Source organism: Squalius cephalus (assembly GCF_949319135.1).
Source record: "Squalius cephalus genome assembly, chromosome: 4".
In the NCBI taxonomy this organism is placed as follows: Eukaryota; Metazoa; Chordata; class Actinopteri; order Cypriniformes; family Leuciscidae; genus Squalius; species Squalius cephalus.
The window spans coordinates 27,485,088-27,499,730 of record NC_137125.1 but is presented as its reverse complement, the minus strand read 5'-3'; the positions used below and the strand labels follow the sequence as shown (position 1 = coordinate 27,499,730).

At 39.5% G+C, this 14,643-nt stretch overlaps 1 protein-coding gene across 2 annotated transcripts; it reads right to left on the bottom strand.

Moving 5' to 3' along the window:
- Nucleotides 1-2,092: 2,092 nt before the first annotated feature.
- Nucleotides 2,093-13,684, bottom strand: LOC307156840 (uncharacterized protein). Of its 2 annotated transcripts, XM_079868519.1 has the most exons (11): nucleotides 13,478-13,684; nucleotides 8,721-8,907; nucleotides 8,501-8,615; nucleotides 6,695-6,834; nucleotides 6,042-6,152; nucleotides 5,808-5,951; nucleotides 5,485-5,702; nucleotides 5,084-5,238; nucleotides 4,603-5,019; nucleotides 3,860-3,999; nucleotides 2,093-2,225 (listed from the first exon to the last, which is right to left on the bottom strand). In XM_079868519.1, exons 1-8 carry the CDS (start codon nucleotides 13,481-13,483, stop codon nucleotides 5,113-5,115), a joined length of 1,047 nt encoding a protein of 348 aa, XP_079724645.1. In that variant the 5' UTR covers nucleotides 13,484-13,684; the 3' UTR covers nucleotides 2,093-2,225; nucleotides 3,860-3,999; nucleotides 4,603-5,019; nucleotides 5,084-5,112. The 2 variants fall into 2 exon arrangements, with proteins under 2 accessions (XP_079724645.1, XP_079724646.1); XM_079868520.1 differs by lacking the exon at nucleotides 3,860-3,999 and having other exon boundaries at nucleotides 4,603-5,008.
- Between the last annotated feature and the right edge of the window lie 959 nt (nucleotides 13,685-14,643).

Below are 14,643 nucleotides of genomic sequence, written 5' to 3'. Positions count from 1 at the left end.
TTGGTTTATGAAAGCAAGACATTCCTTGCAATTAGTGTAGTAGAAGTAGTTTCACATTAAAATATAATAATTTACGTTTGATGCAGTAAGTTTTCTAATTTAACAAGACAAAACAGACTGTAACTGATTCTCTGATTCTTCAGATAAGTTACAAAAACAAGCTTTAGATGTTAGTTCATAAACCACTTAAGTACTTGCTGGGCTTACAAAGTTTCAAACAGTGGTACACAAATAGTTCATCTCAGAACTTCTCAATTTATATTATAAAGAATACATTAACATGCTTGTGCTGTGTACTAACACACTTTATTTGTCCCAAAAACACAAGGTGGTCTTGTACGGAGCCCCTAAAGGGACGTGGTGGTGGAAACATTTTTAGGATGGGAGAATTTTTTTTTTTCAAATCTTTTGCATTTTGCGTTCCCTCGAGAAACTTTGCGTTCCCACGCAAAACTTTTGCGTTCCCTCGCAAAGTTATTTGCGTTCCCACGCAAAACTTTTGCGTTCCCTCGCAAAGATATTTGCGTTCCCACGCAAAACTTTTGCGTTCCCTCGCAAAGATATTTGCGTGGGAAAGCAAAACCTGTTTTGAGCTCGGACAGACACTTCCTGTTTAATGTCCCGCTGGCAGTGTTTCAGAGCTCCGTACGTTAATGGAGCGTTTCATAGTGTTTGAACTTGGACTCAAATATAAAGATGTGGTCAGTGCTTAACTCAAGGAGTTCAGTGAAGCTGGCAATATTCACATAGGCTATTCGAACGTCCCTATTCTTGAGCTAAACGTTGTTAAAGCACAAATGACACCTATTTACAATCACAGTAACAGACAACGAGCTACAACCCAATTATCATCAAAACAAGCTTTTATAATATAGGCTAAATGGATCTCTATGAGCAGGCGGCAGAGACAAGTTCAAAGGGACCGTCTGCAAAGTGCAATATAACCCAAAAACGACTACAGCATCAACTCATAGTCAAAAATAGTCATTGACTTCAATGTTACAAACTGTAGTGCCACCCAATTCAGTTTACATATCAATGGTGACCCACTGGTCATACTACACTGCTTTTGCACATTTTATATTATGAAAAATATTCAATAACTTCACTGTAACACACCAAATTTAGTTCACACATCACTGTTCTAATGTTGTTTATAGGCCTACAACACTTAGTTTGGGAAGTAATTGCACATAAAAAAGTAAGTAGGCCTATTCTTTACACAAATTATATTGGTACTGTACGCAGCTTTTGCATTATATTTACTTACTGAATTTGATGGCATCACTGTATAACAGTGTGAAGTTATTTATAATATATTTTCTAAAAAGGGTGAAGTTATTGATTATATTTCATAATAAATAATTATAAAAATGATGCAAAATTTTTTTTTTTAATCAAACTATGTAGTATAACCAGCAGGAGAGCAGTGATGTGTGAACTGAATTTGGTGACAGTAGGCCTACAGTGTGATCACAGTGAAGCTATTGAATATGTTCAATAATATAAAATGTGCAGAAGGTTTGTGGGATTTGCACTTTACAGACGGCCCCTTATTTGGACTTGTCTCTCATTCGTCTGGTTAGAGACAAATTGATATTATAAAGCTCGTTTTGATGAGAATTGGGTTGTAGCTGGTTGTCTATACTGTGATTGTAAATAGGTGTCCTTTGTGCTTTAACAACGTTTAGCTCAAGAATAGGGAAGTTCGAATAGCCTATATGAATATTGCCAGCTTCACTGAACTCCTTGAGTTAAGCACTGACCGCATTTCTTTAGAGTCCAAGTTCAAACACTATGAAACGCTCCATTAACGTACGGAGCTCTGAAACACTGCCAGCGGGACATTAAGTGTCTGTCCGAGCTCAAAACAGGTTTTGCGTAGGAACGCAAAAGTTTGCGTGGGAACGCAAATATCTTTGCGAGGGAACGCAAAAGTTTTGCGTGGGAACGCAAATAACTTTGCGAGGGAACACAAAAGTTTTGCGAGGGAACGCAAAGTTTCTCGGGGGAACGCAAAAGATATGAAAAAAAAAAATCTCCCAACCTAAAAAATTTTCCACCACCACGTCCCTTTAGGGGCTCCGTAGTCTTGAGTAGCAAAGAGGACGCAAAAAGCTGAATCCCAAAAATGTTCATCATACAACAAGAACCAAACAGAACGGGTAGGAAAGCCATGGAACTACAAACCCCTTCAGAACTGCCGTTTAATTCCCATGAGGCATCTGCAAACAAAAGACAAAGAAAAAAGCCATTAGTTTTGTTGAGATCTATTGAAGCAGAGTTCAGAAACAGACTATTGATTGACTATAAATGGACCTATTTTAAGTTAAGTTGTATTGTCTGTATTTGGGCTAATAATATAATATTATGACACTGCTGTTTTTTTATTTGTAAACTAGTCTTTAAAGTCCCTGTAAAGTCAAAATTAAGTATGAGTTTGTCATACCACAGAAATATGTGTTATTAGCCACCCAGCCCAATTTGAATGATTAAAAAAGCCGCCAAGTAAATAAAATAAGCTATCAAAATCTCGAAAGAATGAGCCGTATTCTCAGCTCTCAAACGCTGGGGGCGTGTCCGCTGGCTGCGCTGAAACCACGCCCACTCGCGGGAAAGATGACTCACGCAGTCTCGTGGGCACGCGCTGCCAATGATGGCACCAGTTGTCGGCGCGAAGGGAGGATGAAGGCCGAGGCGGGAGATAGTCGGTTCGGCCCCATTCACCACCAGTAACAATGGATTATCATTGAATTCCAGTTGTCTCCGACGAAAGTTTATAAACTGGGGTGCGTTTCCCAAAACCATCGTTGCTAACTAAGTTGACTAACTCCTGATCTCTACAGAGGTGGGTGTTGGTGGTGATCATCAGCTCTCCATCAAGGTAACGTTAGCTCTTCACAAGATTAATCCACCTCTTCTTGATATGATAATTTTTTGGAAATTTAAATAAGGACACCGATCTGTTTTGGAAGTGATCGCATTCAGGTTATATGCATTTATGTGACGAAGGCATAGCCAGAGCCGTGGGCATAGTAGCTAGTAAACTGTAGGCTGATAGTAACTCGCGATTGAGCTGCGATAGGCTCAGTGACTCTAGTGCGTCATCAAATAGGGGCGTGTCCAAGAGCTCGGTGGCTTCAGTGCATAATCGAGCCCCCGTTTTAGCCCCGCCCAAAAAATCCAGATCACAGCAATGGTGAAAAACTGTTTAACGGTCTAACTCCACAATTCAGTACTTCACAGCTCTCAGTCTTTGTAATATGTTTTAGCAATGCATTTCTAGCATTTATGATGTGTTTAGAAATTTTTTATAGAATTGCCTTTTCAGGGACTTTAACGAAAACAGTAGATGTAATTACCATTAAATGAGAAATCGGACTGCTGAGGGGCTCAACATGTCTCTGATTAGCCATTGTGTCCATGTGCTCAACATACAGTATATAATGGCTGTGATTGGCTACAATGATCAATGTTTCAAAAACATGTTGTTTTCACCGACCGCTTATCACCGATAGATGGATCCGCTGATAGACGCCAGATTTGAAACGCTGTGTAAGTGCTGGATGAAGACATGTTTTTGAAACGTTGATCATTGTAGCCAATCACAGACATTATATATTTTGAGCCGTGGACACAATGGCCAATCAGAGACATGTTGAGCCCCTCAGCAGTCAGATTTCTCATGCAAATGCAACCAGGAGAACGTTCCTAAGGGATTATAGATTAACGTTCTGCACGCATCTGAATTAGACTGAGAAATCTTTCCATTAGTTCTTGGGGAACCACCCTGATGGCTTGTAAAATGTGAACCCCCCCCCCCCCCCCCCCCCTTATGCTGCTTCTATCTTAAATTTACCTCAGTTAATGCCTCTTTGGCTCTTGCACGCTCTTTCCGGCCGCCGCCACGGTCAGAGGCAAGATTGAACCAACGGATGGCATAAGAATCAATATCAGTGTCTGCTGCAGCGGTAGAGGACTGGTTACTCCTTACAGCTCCTGTTGAAAACAAAACAAAAAAGTGCAATAAACATCTCCAACTTCCCCAGACTAATGAGCTCCAAATTGATAGTTCTTCAGTAATGTAGATCATTTAAGGGATAAACAGGTATTTCAATGATTTAAATATTAATTTAAAGGGAAACATACACCTGCAAAATAAACTCAATACCTGTGGCACCTGACAATACATTGAGGTTTTACTGTTTTGCTGGTATACAGTATGTTTTTATGACTCTCAAAGTGATGATAGCATTGACTTCCATTATAAGAATCACAGAGGACTATGGTTTCAGCTAAACATCTTTACTGGTCAGCTGAAGAAGAACAAAAAAGACACCTACATCTTGAATGGACTGAGAGTGAGTTTAAAAAAATTGGGTGAACTATCCCTTTAAATTGATCAGAATCAGATATCACAAAAGTAGTTTGATGGGACTGAATTACTAAAGTAAGAAATTAAAGTAAGAAATTAATTTTTAAGAAATAGTTATATCTTAGCCATAAATATTATTTGTGGAGATGGTTTACTACAGCCATATCACCCTGTAGCCCAAGACTGGTTGCCCACTGAAGCTAAGCACAGCTGAGTCTGGTTAGTACCTGCATGGGAGACCTCCTGAGACAACCAGGTTGCTGCTGGAAGAGGTGTTAGTGAGGCCAGCAGGGGGCACTCACCCTGTGATCTGTGTGGGTCCTAACGCCCCAGTATAGTGACTGGGACACTATACTGTCAAAGAGCACCGTCCTTCAGATGAGACGTTAAATCGAGGTCTTGACTCTCTGTGGTCATTAAAAATCCCAAATCTGCCCCTTGGGCTTTGTCCATCATGACCTCTTAATCATCCCCATATACTGATTGGCTTCATCACTGTCTCCTCTCCACCAGTAAGCTGGTGTGTGGTGGGCGTTCTGGCGCAATATGGCTGCCGTCACATCATCCAAGTGGATGCTGCACATTGATGGTGTTTGAGGAGATTCCCCGTTCTATGTAGAGCGCTTTGAGTGCCTAGAAAAGTGCTATATAAATGTAATGAATTATTATTATTATTATTATTACTTAAAGGTATTATATCATACTTACTGATCAACAAACTTCTTGTGTGCATTTCTTTAAAAGACTTCTTCCCATTGACTCCAGTTTATTTGTTTAGCTACGGAGTCTGAGAACAGCCTGTGCAGTATGTTCCATGTGATGTTTTTGACGTTTTGTCCTCCCACAGCACCCAGAGCAGATATCTGAAAAGACAAAAATACATGATATAAAACTGTATAATTCTATTTTCTGTTTTGATTAATGATCTGAAAATATAGATGAGAGCAGTGAATACTATTATAGGCACAGAGTAAATTTGCACAGCAATCGTGAAGTAGCTTTATGTAATTAGGGTCCACTGGAGGCTAGCACTTAGAACCCAAATGCAGTTTATTGAAACAAAATTAAACACCAAATCGTGACACTTTAGATAATAAAAATAAACACACCATGTTTTGTTTAGCCCATGCGTTTTTTGAATCTTTCAGCCACTCCTCCAACTGCTCAACTTCAGGCATAGTGGCCAGTGGAACACTAATACCGTGAGGCATTTCAGCCACAGGAGTTTCTGTCCCCAGTCGTGCTGCAAGATTATTGACAGCAAAGGCAAGCTGCGTTTGCTGTTCCTTAACATTTTCTAACAATGTTAGAATGTGCAGCTGAGCAGCTACAAAAAAGAGTTAAGGAAGCATTTAAAGACCAAAAAGTTTTCTTAATATATATAATTGGGAAAATCATACTCACAGAATGCTTTAAATTTAAAGGATTTTACCAGAGCAAGGAATAGGTCCAGTGCCCGTCTTCCCCAGTCTAAACGTGGGCCTGAAGGAATGCTCATTTGACGTTTGAGGCGTGGCAGAGATGTGGCCCATAGAGCGTGATGGCAGTTGAGAGGTAGGCATAGCAACTGGAGGCACTGAGACCAGGGAGAGGCCAGATTAACTCATTGTTTTTGCCCATAAGTTATCATTTTGATGAGCAAAGCTTGCAAGCAAAAAAAGTTTACCTGTATAATATCCATCTTCAGGATGCATCAGATCTGGGTCATATCCAACAGAGCAGTGGCGCAGAGGACTGGAAGGCATTGCAGCTGTATTAAAGGGTGGTGGTGCTGCTGCTGTGAAACATGGAAATGACAGTAATTAGTTTTTTTAAGTGAATAACACATTAACTAATAATTCAGTATCATACTAATAAATCCTTCAAGTATGAACACCTAAAACCTGACGCTGTTACACTGCACAACGAAGCTCTTACTGTACTTACCTCATGTTTGCGTTGGTGAAATCATTAGTGAGAGTGCAGAAACTGCGTTGCAATGATAAGATCTTCATTCACGTGATCAACAGGCTTACACTGAAGTCTCACAGCAGCCAATCACAGCAGTGGGCGTTTACACTGAAGTCTCACAGCAGACACGCCCCTTCAAACAGAGTGTTTAAATCAGAGGCTAAAATCAGGCTAGGAATAATGCCTTTTATTTCTAAATTGTAACAAATTTTGATCTAAAAAACATACTAACATTATAAGGGCACCCCAGGAACATTCTAAAACAATAAAATAATCCATGCAAGGGCACCTTTAATGTGACAACTAAACAGCTAGATATTAACAGAAACATTGGTTACAAAATGATTCAACTGAAATACAGGAATATACCAGTGGAAGAAGAAGATTCACTTGATGGTATGTCAGGAGTAGGTGGAGGAATAAGTGGCAGTAGACAAGTTGAGAGATTGTGGTATCTCCTCTTTGCAGCCTCTGGCTCACTGTCGGAATCGGTATCACCAAAGATTTGCCTAACAAACAAATTACAACAGACCATATTGATTATTTTGGGTATGGTTACAAACATCAACAAATTTATTGAAAACTTTAATAACTGCGTATACTCAACTAGGCACACTAAATATTAAATTAACCTACTAAGTCTGTACTACGAATCTTTGTTTAACCTGAGCTCTGTAGTACTGTAAGAAACAATATTCACTCTACAAAGAATACATTGCTTTCTTTGATAATTAAAGCTAATTACACCATAGCAAAAAATATGTTTGCACAACCTAATATGTGAGCTCTATAGTACTGTTGTCAAAACAAGTTCCGACTTTGGTACCAAGTCGGTACTGAAAATTAAAAAATGTGACGATAACAGCCTTTCCCTAGCATTTTGAGGGTTGTTGATCAGATTCTTTAAAGGTCCCGTTCTTCGTGATCCCATGTTTCAAACTTTAGTTAGTGTGTAATGTTGTTGTTAGAGTATAAATAATATCTGTAAAATTATAAAGCTCAAAGTTCAATGCCAAGCGAGATATTTTATTTAACAGAAGTCGGCTACAAAAAACGGCTGGATTGGACTACACCCCTCTACTTCCTTGTTTAATGACATCACTAAAACAGTGTTTTGACTCACCTCCGCCCACAGGAATACAGGCGTATTGATGGTGAAATGTCAACAGGCGTGGTTGATGTTTATCTATAATCGGATACCGCAAAAGTTTAATTCGAAGTTGTTAGTTTGCTCTGTCCATTTCACCACGGACTGTTTTTGTAACCTGGGATAATATCAAGCAGGCTTCTCTCAGCGTTTCATACTGACGAAGGGGGCAATTTCAACTATATTCCAGCAAGCGGTAAGTAGTGATTTACTATGGAAGTAGCGATCAACTTCACATCGTTTCTCTTAGTAGGATGAAAATAATCTTACTTAAACTGTGATTAATATACAGAAAGCGATTAAAGAACAATCCCTTTCCAATCGCCCAAGCTGTCAATCACACAGCGCGAGTTTATCTGGACACTTGCCAAAACTCGTTATGAAATCAATGACGCTGTTACACTGCTCAACGAATCTCTTACTGTATTTATATACCTCATGTTTGCATTGGTGAAATCATTAGTGAGTGCAGAAACTGCGTTGCAATGATAAGATCTTTTTTCACGCGATCAACAGACTGTCATCTGCTCAATGCTCATCACTGCAACCTTTTATGTGATTGAAATAGATCTAAATACTTAAAAAACTTCTCACGATTCGTTAATCCCGATAGCTGTAATAGTAAAAACGTATAATAGCTGTAATAGTAAAAGTTTTCCAGATAGTTCCACATGTAATGCCAGATATTTCATATGCAAGCATGTCAGCCAATCACAGCAGAGGGCGTTTACGCTGAAGTCTCTCAGCAGACACGCCCCTTCAAACAGAGCGTTCAAACCAGGGAATGAAATCAGGCTAGGAAAAATGCCTTTTATTTCTAAATTATAAAAAAAAAATATCTAAAAAACATACTAACTTTATAAGGGCACCCCAGGAAACATTATAAAATAATAAAATTATCCATGGAATGGGACCTTTAAAATTTCAATATCGACTTGGTATCAAAAGTCTGTACTTATAACAACACTACTCTATTATTAACAAATATATTTCTAAATTATGCATGTGTCAGTCTCGGAATATGAAACCTTGGCTTAATTTTTCTTTTCCTAATGACTTCTTCCTCTTCTTCATCTGTTTGTAACTCTGAGGTATTACAGGTTAGAGAGGCCCTCAGTTTGTCTCTTGCTTTAAGGTAATCACCTGATCAGGATTAACAAAAAAGAAAAGAAAAAAAAAATCTGTTAAGTTGGTTTACAAAGTTGGTGTATTTCATAACATAATTTTGTTTCTAAAGCAGATCCTTACCAGATCTGGAAAGGACTCGGACATCAAACTTTTTCCAGTCTGCTCCTGGCTCTTCACATTTTTGGATGGCTCTATTTACACGTTCGTCACTTCTATAATTTGGCCACCAAGTGACACCATCCTTGAACCATGACTCAGATATGATGTTGACTGTCTTTGTTTCCATAAATTCGATGAGAAGAAACATCTAAAAAAAGAAATTACATATTTGAAAAGATTGTCCATAAGACAACAATTCTTTTGACATTTTCCTTCAATAAATATATTAGCATTTTTGTATGAATCCATATTACTAGATTAACAGTTAGCGTCGAACTCACGCCGTAGCTACAGTGAGGAAAATAAGTATTTGAACACCCTGCTATTTAGCAAGTTCTCCCACTTGGAAATCATGGAGGGGTCTGAAATTGTCATCGTAGGTGCATGTCCACTGTGAGAGACATAATCTAAAAAAAAAAATCCAGAAATCACAATGTATGATTTTTTAACTATTTATTTGTATGATACAGCTGCAAATAAGTATTTGAACACCTGTCTATCAGCTAGAATTCTGACCCTCAAAGACCTGTTAGTCTGCCTTTAAAATGTCCACCTCCACTCCATTTATTATCCTAAATTAGATGCACCTGTTTGAGGTCGTTAGCTTCATAAAGACACCTGTCCACCCCATACAATCAGTAAGAATCCAACTACTAACATGGCCAAGACCAAAGAGCTGTCCAAAGACACTAGAGACAAAATTGTACACCTCCACAAGGCTGGAAAGGGCTACAGGGAAATTGCCAAGCAGCTTGGTGAAAAAAGGTCCACTGTTGGAGCAATCATTAGAAAATGGAAGAAGCTAAACATGACTGTCAATCTCCCTCGGACTGGGGCTCCATGCAAGATCTCACCTCGTGGGGTCTCAATGATCCTAAGAAAGGTGAGAAATCAGCCCAGAACTACACGGGAGGAGCTGGTCAATGACCTGAAAAGAGCTGGGACCACCGTTTCCAAGGTTACTGTTGGTAATACACTAAGACATCATGGTTTGAAATCATGCATGGCACGGAAGGTTCCCCTGCTTAAACCAGCACATGTCAAGGCCCGTCTTAAGTTTGCCAATGACCATTTGGATGATCCAGAGGAGTCATGGGAGAAAGTCATGTGGTCAGATGAGACCAAAATAGAACTTTTTGGTCATAATTCCACTAAACGTGTTTGGAGGAAGAAGAATGATGAGTACCATCCCAAGAACACCATAACTACTGTGAAGCATGGGGGTGGTAGCATCATGCTTTGGGGGTGTTTTTCTGCACATGGGACAGGGCGACTGCACTGTATTAAGGAGAGGATGACCGGGGCCATGTATTGCGAGATTTTGGGGAACAACCTCCTTCCCTCAGTTAGAGCATTGAAGATGGGTCGAGGCTGGGTCTTCCAACATGACAATGACCCGAAGCACACAGCCAGGATAACCAAGGAGTGGCTCTGTAAGAAGCATATCAAGGTTCTGGCGTGGCCTAGCCAGTCTCCAGACCTAAACCCAATAGAGAATCTTTGGAGGGAGCTCAAACTCCGTGTTTCTCAGTGACAGCCCAGAAACCTGACTGATCTAGAGAAGATCTGTGTGGAGGAGTGGGCCAAAATCCCTCCTGCAGTGTGTGCAAACCTGGTGAAAAACTAAAACTTGCAACACCAAATCTCAAAACTGTTGCCTTTAGGATTCATCCAAAAACCCTACATTGTCAAAATCCACAAGTTTCCAGAAAACCTTTGTGGAGTACAGCAGCTCTTCGTCAGCTTTTCGTCTTTTCAGCTTTTTTTAGTGTTAAGTCAGTCTTTAGTCAGCATAAATTTTGTTTTGTCTCCTACTACTCTGCTCTTTAACCCTCACCTTTTACAGCCCCACCTACCCACATAGCAACATTGTGACTGCCCAGATCCGGCCCACAAGGAATGATGATCTAGTCCACATGTGGTGTTGAATGACGACCCTTGGGTGGTCCACTCCTGTTTGCCAGATCTGGATGACAAGCAGGCCATAGCAATGCCACATGTCAGCCAAGAGAAAATAAATAAACCAGACCTGGACTTTATCTGAGCAACAAAATCTGTTCTCATCTCAGCCTTAATATGCCTGTTAACATCATCATTCCATATGTGCCAGATGTGGGCCGGATCTGGGCCGTCACAATGTTGCTATGTCCTAGAACTAATCCATCTGTGCACTATAACTTTGGCTGTGCAAGAAGGGCATGACAACAAATTTATCTTTGTAAGGAAGGAGCACACACTTGTGAGAGATCTGGGATATTTTGGCTACCCTAAACGGTCCTGTAGGTTGAGAAACAATAAATACTCTGAGAAAATCCGAGCTCATTGGATAGTTGTAGAAATTTTCCATCTGTGTTAAAACTTTAAATACTATATATATGCCATCGACAGACTGAACAATGTTATAGATAACACAAATGTCTTTGTCTACAGCAAAAAGATTATCGCCGGTGGAAACTTTCATTGACCACTGTTCAGTCTGCAGCTGCCTGTATTGTGCTGTAGCTTGAAGGCCGTCAGGAACAGGTCCAACATAATGTTGCATTCTTAAAGCTTTACAGGGCAGCTCGACAGTCTTGATGTCTTCAACCTCTGATAACCTTATTACCTGTACAAGAGGAAATTCTGGCTTTCTCACAAACCTTTTCAGTTTATGGAGGTAATTTTCATATGGAAAAGCTGAGATAGAGTCTAAAGAACCATGCAGTTGGGCATCAGCTGACAGATGGACCAAGCCATGCACATTATACACTAAGGCATCTTTTCCATAAAGCTCCCCAAAATGACTTACAAATGTTGTAAGTAGCGTGTTTGCATAATTGTTAAACAAAGAACACAGCTGAGGACTGACAAGGATGCAAATACCAGTATACAATAACATAAAGTTATTATATACATCACAATCTAAATATGGTGCCAGAGCAACAGAGCCAGTATACAACAGAAATTGTCTTAGTTCAGTAGCTTTCCAATGGTCTAGCTCTCTCAGAGACCTCGGCTTCCTTGCAAACTCAACTGGTATGTATGCACGCATCTGAATTAGACTTTGAGAAATCTGATCAACAAGACTGGAGGACAAGCGAAACTTCAAAGGACCCCTGAGCCAAATATTTAACAATCTCCGTGTGACACCTAAACACACAAGATGCATGTAATCTAAAGGGAATCTAGTCACCATGCCCACATCTAGACCAGAAAATCCATGTGGTCCATGATGATGATGCTCCTCGTCAACTCTGTCTGAAAATGATAAATCAGTCCGTAACACAAAGTCATTTCTGGGGTATGTCATTCTGTTGTTAACATAAACACCTGGCTGGCGACACTTATCACAACCATGGTATCCATTGTGAGCTTTTGTGTTTTTTACAAAAGATCTAGCAGGGGTATCGCATATAACAGAATCCAGTTCCCAATGAAAACCTTTTTTTCCTCTAAAAAAGAAGCCTTCATGCAGCTGCTTTAACTCATCGGTAAAGTCTCTCAAAAATTCATCAGGGGCATTTGGTTTTTTTGTACCACTAAAAAGCCCAATGACAACTGGTTCTTTCAGTTTGAAACCCAAGAAAAGTCCTAAAATGGGCCATAACTGTAAATTAGAGCTCTTAAATAAGGGCAAGCCATCAATATTTATCTGCAATCTAAAAGTAAAGCCATCTGCAATCTTTCCAATTAGTTGGCTTATGGTGTTATGCATAGCTGTCAGGATTCCTCTATAGTAATACAAACCACCACATTTCTGCTGGATTTTGTATTCAGTTTTTGTTTTAAGGATGGTTCGAGCATCCTTGGGCAGTTCTGGGTGGTACAATCTCAACAAACTAAGGAGGGCTGTGAGGGCTACTATAGAAACACCAAACTGTACAGACCAATTGGCTAAACTTTCAACAAGGCTGACTGGCTCATCTGCAAACTCAGATTCTGATTCAGAGTCAGGCACTGAAACATGTTGTCTCTCTGTCACTTCTCCAATGTCATCTGTGCAAACAGAATCTAAATGGTCATCTGTGTGAGGGAGTCTAGAGTCATTACTGCTTTGTGTATCATTTGTGATGGAATCTGTGTGAGTTTGAGTTGGTTCTGATTCTAATAGACAGTCTTCTGCAATGTCATGAAGTCGTTTCTCAAGGGAAATACGAGCCCTCCATCTGACTCCAGAGCTTGTTAAAGGTGGTTCCCTTCTTTTCATTGTTTCTAAAAAGAGTAATTGTGGCAATCAGAAAAGTAATTAAACTGTTATTGTCTTTAAAACATGTAGTATACATTCTGGATGGGGAGATACACAATGTTTCTGTATCTATGTAGATATGTGTATGTGTGTATGTATATATATATATATATATATATATATGTATGTAGTAGAGATCCATATTCCCTTCTGTCTTTTGTTGTTTATTTGATTTTTCTCATTTGTTTTCTTTTGTATTATGCACTTGTTTGTCATCAACAAGTTTATTGGTCTGGTACTTGTTTTTTCCACATCTATATTTGTCTATATTTATTTTCTGCTGTTGCTTTCTTTATGTATTTATCTGTATTGTATTGTTTGCTAAATACTAATAAAAACAAAAAAAAGTGTAGTATAATGTGGAGACAAAAAACCCTGTCCCCTGCAAAAAGCTTAGGCAGAGTTGCACATACAACTAAGGTGCCAAAAATGTCTGTTTTTGATTAAAGGGTTAGTTCACCCAAAAATGAAAATTCTGTCAGTAATTACTCACCCTCATGTTGTTCCAACCGCGTAAGACCTTCGTTCATCTTCGGAACACAAATTAAGATATTTTTGATGAAATCTGAGCCCTGTCTCACTCCTCCATAGGCTGCTAGGTGACCGAAACTTGCTGGCCCAGAAAAGTTATCAAAGAGATCGTTAATATAGTCCATGTGACTACAGTGGCTCAATCTTAAGTATATCAAGCGACGAGAATACTTTTTGTGCGCAAAAACAAACAAAAATAACGACTTTATTCCACTATTCATTTCCTTCTCTCTAGGCCTCGTAGTGTTTTTGCGCTGCGCGTCTGTGTTATACGTCATCACGCATCACACACATGACCAGCGTCGGCCAATAGTGAGCCTACGTGGTGACGTGTAACACAGACGCGCTGCGCAAAAACACTAAGCGAACCAACTAGAGGTCTAGAGAGGAAATCAATAGTGGAATAAAGTCGTTATTTTTGTTTGTTTTTGCACACAAAAAGTATTTTCGTCGCTTGATATACTTAAGATTGAGCCACTGTAGTCACTTGGACTATATTAACGATCTCTTTAATAACTTTTCTGGGCCAGCAAGTTTGGGCCACCAAGCAGCCTATGGAGAAGTGACCCAGCACTCAGATTTCATCAAAAATATCTTAATTTGTGTTCCGAAGATGAACCAAGGTCTTACGTGGTTGGAACAACATGAGGGTGAGTAATTACTGACAGAATTTTCATTTTTGGGTGAACTAACCCTTTAAAGCTGCAGTCCTCTAGTGGTTAATAAAAAGAACTGCATGCATTTTGCGGAAGAACATTGTAGCCGGAGCTACTTCTCTCTATGACTAGATCTATGGACTAGACACGCAGGTCCTGAGACACGAACCAGTCTAAAATAGTCCCAATATAAACACTTATTACAGGTGTAACATAGAGATTCAGGGAAAGAGAAAAACACGATTTGGAAAATGGATTCATGATGTATTCGCTCATTATGCAAATTTTGAACACAAAAAAATGTTACGAAAAAAAAATGACGGACTGCACAGTCACTGCAGTTGTAATCAAATGCAGTCTTGGAGAGCAGACTATACTTATTTCAAAAACGTTTTTAAACTTTTGGCAGGTAACGTTAATATAAAATCTCTTTTAAAATGAGGGTCTGCTGGAGACCTTAGCTAAGTTAGCT